The 7,547-nt window shown below is 28.8% G+C and overlaps 1 protein-coding gene and 1 pseudogene across 1 annotated transcript; both read left to right on the top strand.

The window, feature by feature from the left end:
* Positions 1-1,383: 1,383 nt before the first annotated feature.
* Positions 1,384-3,185, top strand: LOC107009247 (protein SRG1-like). Its single transcript, XM_015208551.2, has 4 exons — positions 1,384-1,753; positions 2,023-2,270; positions 2,362-2,689; positions 2,763-3,185. Exons 1-4 carry the CDS (start codon positions 1,502-1,504, stop codon positions 3,027-3,029), a joined length of 1,095 nt encoding a protein of 364 aa, XP_015064037.1. The 5' UTR covers positions 1,384-1,501; the 3' UTR covers positions 3,030-3,185.
* Positions 3,186-4,192: 1,007 nt separating this feature from the next.
* Positions 4,193-6,174, top strand: LOC107010047 (annotated as a pseudogene).
* Positions 6,175-7,547: the final 1,373 nt, after the last annotated feature.

Below are 7,547 nucleotides of genomic sequence, written 5' to 3'. Positions count from 1 at the left end.
AAAATTTGAAGTTGAAAATATTTTTAAAAAGCAAAATTAATTTTTTGGGGAGGGGATGGGGTTGGGGTGGGGGGGCTGGCCGGTGGGGGAAGGTCAAGGATCACGTGAAAAAACAAAAATTTTGAAATTGAAAATATTTTTTTAAATTGATGCTTTTCCAAAAAAAAATGTAATTTGAAATTGGAGGTGAGCTATGAAAAATGTTTTCCTTAATTTTTTTTTAGGGGAAGTCATTTTCCTTAATTTTGAGGAAAATCAGTTGATTTGGAAAACATTTTCCAAAACTTTTGTCCCAACCAAACATGGAAAATTGGAAAACATTTTCCTTCATACCAAACACACTCATTCTGTTGAATATAGGTGACTAATTAGGCAAAATGATTACAACTTCTGGTATATTACCAGATGGACCACGTGTTTATTTATGGAGGAAAATGACGTAAACAATCTCTTAATTATAAAATTAGGTCTAATGATTTTATAGTTATACACTCAACAGATTTCGTCTTTAAATTATTCAAGTACCTTAATTATATCCTCATTAATTTTAATTTCTTAATTATAAATTTATCAATTTCAGTTCTTTCTATATTTAAAAACTTATCAGATTTGGTCTTTATCCATTTTTTAAAAACAAAGTAGCATAGGTTTATATTAACTAATTTTTCGTAAAATTAAATCTTTAACCCATTTTTAAAGTTATTTTTCTATCCCATTATTTTTTATTCAAACTACTCTTATGAAAAGAATAATAACGTCAACAATTCAAAATACGATTAATGACAAAAGAAAATATAAGTCCTAATGTTATTCAATTGAAAATAAAATTAAGCACTAGAATATGCTAATTTGTGCCGATTTTTATCTAATTTAATCAAAAAAAATTACGTAAAATAAAATGAATAGAATAATAAAATTGATTTATTTTTTAAAAAATAAAAAATTACAAATCTATCATTTTATAAATTTCAGTTTCTGAAAAGCTAAACAAATTATGTTTAATGAAGTCGTAATAGTACAAACTTTGAATTTAGCGCGTAATAATTTTTTTCTTTTGCATATTCAAGACATTCGTAGCAATAATATGCTTCATTTTATCCTCTGTTGAATAAAATTATAACTTATGTTTTCTTTCATCATGAATTTTATTTTATATAGTTAAGATTAAAATTCTTCACATAAGGTTAATTTGAAGAAAAATAAAAAAAAACAACAAAAGAAGTTGCTAAGTGATTTAATTTCTCTATGCATGATTTGAATTCCGTTAATATAAATCTAATAATAAAACTCTTTCACGATAATCAAGTTGAGATAGTCCACCGAACATATACTAGACAATTAAACATGACCTTTTTTTTATATTATATAATGCACGTTATTCTAGACAAATAAAAATGTCCATTATTTCTTTTTGCATTATATGATACACGTTATTATTTCATATCTCAATAAGTTTACTTTGTAAAACAAGTTTGAGGAAAAAAAATTAAAAACTTCATCAATGGAAGAAGCAAAGTTAAGAAAGCTAGGTGGTTCTCTGAAAGTCCCTAAGGTTCAAGAACTTGCAAAGCAACAACTAGCAGCCGTTCCATCGCGATATATACGCGATGATATTGAAAATCAATCATATTCTTCCATATTACCTCAATTTCCAGTTATTGATATGAAAAAATTGCTGGAAATTGGAGATATTGATGATGATTCGGAACTCGTGAGGCTTCATCTTGCTTGCAAAGAATGGGGATTTTTTCAGGTTTATAGATCAAAAAACACAGTTTTTTTTTTAAATTATTGTTTTATGTTACAGAAATGTTGGAGTTGACTTATTTAACCATCAATAATACAACTGCAATCCAAAACATACAATAATCTTATTAAATATAACAAGTGATATTCTTTTTTGACCTATTGGAACTAACCTAGGAAGAAACAAAATCTGACAATCTTTTTGATTATCGACCATATCTTTTAATTTAAAAATAAATTGATGATATCGATTTCTTTAAAAAAATACATGTGCAGTTGGTGAATCATGGAGTGAATTCATCATTGATGAAGAAAGTGAAATCGGAAATCAGAGCATTTTTCAATCTACCAATGGAAGAGAAGACGAAATTCGAGCAAGAAGAAGGAGATCTCGAAGGATACGGGCAAGCATTTGTTGTATCTGAAGAGCAAAAGTTAGATTGGGCTGATATACTTTACATGATCACTCTCCCTACTCATTTGCGAAAACCTCACTTGTTTCCAAAGCTTCCTGTCTCACTCAAGTACGTACGACAATATATAACTGAGTTTACGATTAAATATTTAGTGAATCTTTTTTTTTCTATACAACATTTAAATTCTTGGACCGTTAAGGGATGCATTGGAACAATACTCAACAGCACTGAAGGAACTTGCCATGAAAATTCTGTACGTAATGGCAAGAGCTTTAGCGATGAAAACAGAGGATATGAATGTATTATTTGAACAAGACGGGACACAAATGATGAGAATGAATTATTATCCTCCTTGTCCTCAACCAGAGCGCGTAATGGGATTCTGCCCTCATACTGATGCTACTGGTCTAGCTATATTACTTCAGGTTAATGAAACTGAAGGTCTTCAAATTAAGAAAGATGGAGGTTGGATTCCGGTTCCATATCTTCCCGATGCCTTTGTTGTCAACATTGGAGATATTTTAGAGGTGAGAAATATGTGTGTTTAGTATGATACAAGTCAGTTTTGTGGGTAAAGCTCTGCTAATTTTGTTTTTGCAGATTGTGACAAATGGAATTTACAAGAGCATTGAACATCGAGCCATCGTTAATGAGGATAAGGAGAGGGTCTCTATTGCTACATTTTTTAGCCCCAAATGGGATGGAGATTTAGGTCCAGCACCAAGTCTCCTCACTCCTCGATCCCCTGCAAAATATAGGAGGATTGGAGTGGCCGATTACTTCAAAGGATTTTTTTCTCGAGAGCTCCTTGGAAAATCATACCTAGATACTCTAAGGATTGGAAATGGAGATCATGGGAGCAATTGATCAATGTTGCATTTTATTCCGCTCAAATATTTACTGCTTGTTTAATAATTATTGTAGCAATGGTGGTCTGTTTAGTTGTATGAGCTATCTCATGTGATGTAAAAGGGTGCAGAAGAACAGTTATTGCTTATATTTATATTCAAAACCATTAAGAAATGCATAAACTTCCAATTCTATATTTGAATTGGGAAAGGGTAAAAATATGTTGCTGAATTATTGAGAACAGAGCAATTATGCTCTATTATCTGCTCTTTGACACAAAATGCCCTTGCCATCAAGGTCCGCCATCCTGGATACTGATTTGACATAACTCAATAACTTTAACTCAAACCTTATATTTGTGTTAAAAAATTCATTTGATAGGTACAAACAATATTCTTAACTATGTAAACACAAACGAATTATGAAAATTGTAATTAACAGTATCACCTCATATTCAAAATTTTAAAAAATATTGTTTTAATTTATTTTTGTTTGATTCGAAACGTTAATTAGTTGGGTCTTTAATTAATTAGGGGTGGTAAAATTGATTTAGGCCTGCCCAAGTCCAGTGGCCGATTTAATGCCTAGAATTTATACTTGAAATTAAGTAATTTTGAGATTCGACCTCTAATTTTGTAATACAATTTTTTGGTGAGGCGAGGGCTTGCCAAGCCTCCCAATATTTTTGACGAAGTAAATGTGCACTAGCCAAATTATTTCAAATTATAGAAAATGTTGAGTAGCTACTTACCTGTCTATATATTTCCCCACCTATTAAAACGTAGCAGAGGCAAAGGACCACAAGTTTTATTTCTAAAAAATAATTCATTTATTTTTTTGTGGGGTGAGGTTATAGAAAATAAAGAATTTTCTTTTTAAAAAAACAAATTAATTTCTTTTTTATATTTTTTGGGATAGACTGCTTGGTGTCGGCGTAAGTGGTAGGGTGTGGTAAAAATTAAATTTCTTCCTTTTTTTTTTCATATATAATCAGCTAATATTCAAATTTATCGACCACACACGGAATAATCGAACTAGATCATCCTAGCTAGTCAATATGTATAGGATAATCAAATTGGATTATAAAATAGTTGAGGAAACAAGTATTAATAATAATAATTTAAGATTGTAACAATATTAATTTAGTGAGATTTTACTGTATTATACAGAAAAGCGGTTGAAGAGTACTAAAAAAAGTGAATGAGCTAAGCATGAAAGTATTGAAAATGTTGGGTAAAGCTTTGGGGATTGAAGAAAAAGAAGTGGAGTGTTTTTGAAGAAGGAATGCAATTAATGAGGATGAATTATTATCCACCATGTCCACAACCAAACAAAGTGATGGGACTTTTCCCTAACTCAGATTCCTCTGCTTTAACAATACTTCTTCAAGTCAATGAAATTGAAGGTCTTCAAATTAAAAAATGGATTCCCATTTTACCCCTTTCTAATGCCTTTGTAGTCAATGTTGGAGATGCTTTGGAGGTACTAATTCCATCATTCTCTCCTTTACTTTTTTTTTTATTTTTTTATTTTCTCGTGTTTCGGTTTATGTGATGATATTGAATGGAAAATGCATAAGTACCCCCTTAGTCTATTTCTGAAATCTCAGAGATATACTTATACTATACGAAGGTTCTATTACCCCTGAACTTATTTTATAAATAATTTTCTACTCTTTTTTGGTCTACGTGGTACTAGATTGAAAAAATGTCAACACACGCTGAACCCACAAGATAGTGTCACGTAGGCCTAAAAGGAGTAGAAAAATATTTATAAAATATAAGTTCAGGGATAATAGAATCTTAGTATAATATAAGTGTGTCTCTGAAATTTCAAGCATATGTTGAAAGGGTACTTGTGCATTTTCCAAATAAGATAACATGTAGTATGAAAAAGAAAGAATCATTTAGATATTTATGTGACAATATATTATTTCAGTAAAAAATTAAAATAAAAATATTTCTAAGTATATAAAATTAAAATCCTTTTTAGACAAATTAAAAAGATAATACTATCTAAGCAATTGATGAAATGATTTAAATCCATCCTATTTTATGTGAAGGTAAGTTAGTGTAAAATATAGGGGGGAAATATCATTTCTTAATAACTTGATTCAAAAATGAATCTTTGTACTTAATTAATAAATCAATTTCGAGCATTTTTTTTACCACATTCCATTTGTTTTATTTGGTTTTACTCTTTGTAAGCTTTGTGTAAAGTTTTCTCTTTTTTTTTTGCCAGATTTTCTCAAATGGAATTTACATAGAGCATAGATCAGTGGTGAACTCAGAAAAAAAAAGAATGTCAGTAGCAACATTTCAAAATCCAAGATTAGATGGTGAATTAGGTCCAGCTAATAGCCTTATTAATGCTCATAATCCATCAAAATTCAAAAAAAATTGGAGTTGCTCAATTTTATAAAGATATGTCACACGTGAACTTGTTGGAAAATCATATGTGGATTACCATGAAAATTAATTAGTAGTTAAATTAATTGTACTTAAGTTAATCCTACCATTATTAAAAAATTAAAACAAAATAAATTTTTACTTGTCACTTTTCATTTTATGACAAATCGAGATAACTAATAGTTTTCTCTTTTTGCCAAAGTTACGCTAATGATCGACGTTCGATTAACTGTTTCCCCACGCTATCATGAACTTCTTATTTTAAGAAGTCGCTTTGTTAAAATTAGTGTTTTTTTTTTTAAAAAAAACTTTTTGAGAGAAGTGTGGTGATTGGCAGTTGAGATTGATAGTTGTGGTGGATGATAGTAACAGCTTATGGTGGTGATTAATAATTAGCGAAGATAGCAATATATAAAGTGATGGTTGATAGTGATGATTGTAAATGGTGATCAGTGACAGTAACAACGACGACTGATTATAATGGATTGACAATATAATGAATGTGTCATTATTAGTGATGAATATTGACATGTAATTGATAAAAAACAGTAACACAAGTTTATAATTATCGACGATGATGAATAGATAAAATTGGTGAACTGCTATTTTCTAAAGTGATTAAATCAATGGAATTCGTAAATGTAAATTGTTAGATCCTAACATAATGTAAAATTGATCTAGGCCCGACTAAAAACCAACCAATATGTCACATATTAGGCATGACTTTTTAAAATCTTGTTATCTAAAAACAAATTATAATATATTGTTATATAATTATAATTTATCTAATTAAGAATAAATAAAAATTTTAAAGCAAAATTACTTTAAAATATATAAGAAAAATATATTTTCCCTGTTAAAAATATTACAAAAAGAACACCGTAACAACACAATCAAAATCCTAACTACAAGATTTATATATATAGAGCGATTCATGATTTGCATTAGGGCCGCTTAAAAACAAATAGAAACTGATAATTGAAATTGAAAAAAGTTATTGATTTATTTATATTTGGTTATTGATCTAGCGCTTTTGATAAAAATTTTGATTTTTTTTATTATTGGATTGTCAATTCTTAACGGTTTTAGTTTTTTTTAATTGGTAAACCGATAATCTGATAGTAAGTTAAATAACTATATTTATATCATTTTGTATATAAAGTACTTGACTTAGAATTTGATTTCCTACTTTTACTTCTGGTTGTCCCTAACTCTTGGTTATTCTACAATGTAAAAGTGCTTACTTTTGAGAAAGATGTAACTTGTGAACTCATGTGCATGATTTATTTGGTTTGTCACCTTATTATTAAGTGATTTTCAGTGTTTTTTTGTCAAATCGTAACAGTTAAATCAATTAGTAAATCGATAATAATCAATAATCGATAAACCAAAAATCGACAAGTCAATATATTTATGATTCTATAAATTAAACTGATAAACTTCAAAATCAAACTGACGAATATTGCACTCCTACCTCTTTTTGCGATGACACCTTATCTTTTGTTTGTACATGATTTTGCACGGTGATGCTTTTGATTCACAACAAAACCATAAAAAGGTTGAATTATATGGTAATGGAAGTTGGTAACTTAAAGAGGGGAGAGAGAGATGAAAGGAATTATTTTAATAGAAAGAAAGAGGAGATCTTTTTAAATAATTTTTGAAGTCTTTTAATTTAAACAATTATTTCTGTTTTCTTTATTCCCAACGTCCTGTTTTGCACTTTGTAATTATTGAAAAATTGACTTTTTAATAATTTTTGTAGTGAAGCAAATATATTGTGGTGTAAATCAATTTTTTTTTTTAAATAACGTAGGATAAGGGGTAAGTCATAGCAAAGAATATACGTGCAAACCGCAAAAATTTCTTTATACTTGTGTCGTTCATTTATACTCAATTTGAATAGCGATATCATTTTATTTTAATTTATTTGTATTGTTATGACTTGATACATAATTTAGAAAAGTAAAAATATATTTTTGATTTTTTGTGTGTTTTAAAGTAAAACACATTTTTTAAAAAACGATTAAAAAATTAAGAAATCTCCGATGGCCCACATATTGATGAGGTAAGGAGGATATAAATATATCTTGATCATTATTGATTATTTTGTCTCGCTTATTCACTT

Source organism: Solanum pennellii, chromosome 2 (assembly GCF_001406875.1).
Source record: "Solanum pennellii chromosome 2, SPENNV200".
Taxonomy (NCBI): Eukaryota; Viridiplantae; Streptophyta; class Magnoliopsida; order Solanales; family Solanaceae; genus Solanum; species Solanum pennellii.
Note: the sequence above shows the minus strand (reverse complement) of the source record. Positions and strands in the feature narration are given on the sequence as shown.

What these genes read in the sequence shown, in the direction of transcription:
- LOC107009247 (XM_015208551.2), top strand. Translation starts at nt 1,502, where the DNA reads ATGGAAGAAGCAAAGTTAAGAAAGCTAGGTGGTTCTCTGAAAGTCCCT. An exon ending in AAGAATGGGGATTTTTTCAG is followed by an intron (nt 1,754 to 2,022) that starts GTTTATAGATCA and finishes ATACATGTGCAG; the next exon opens with TTGGTGAATCATGGAGTGAA. An exon ending in AAGCTTCCTGTCTCACTCAA is followed by an intron (nt 2,271 to 2,361) that starts GTACGTACGACA and finishes TGGACCGTTAAG; the next exon opens with GGATGCATTGGAACAATACT.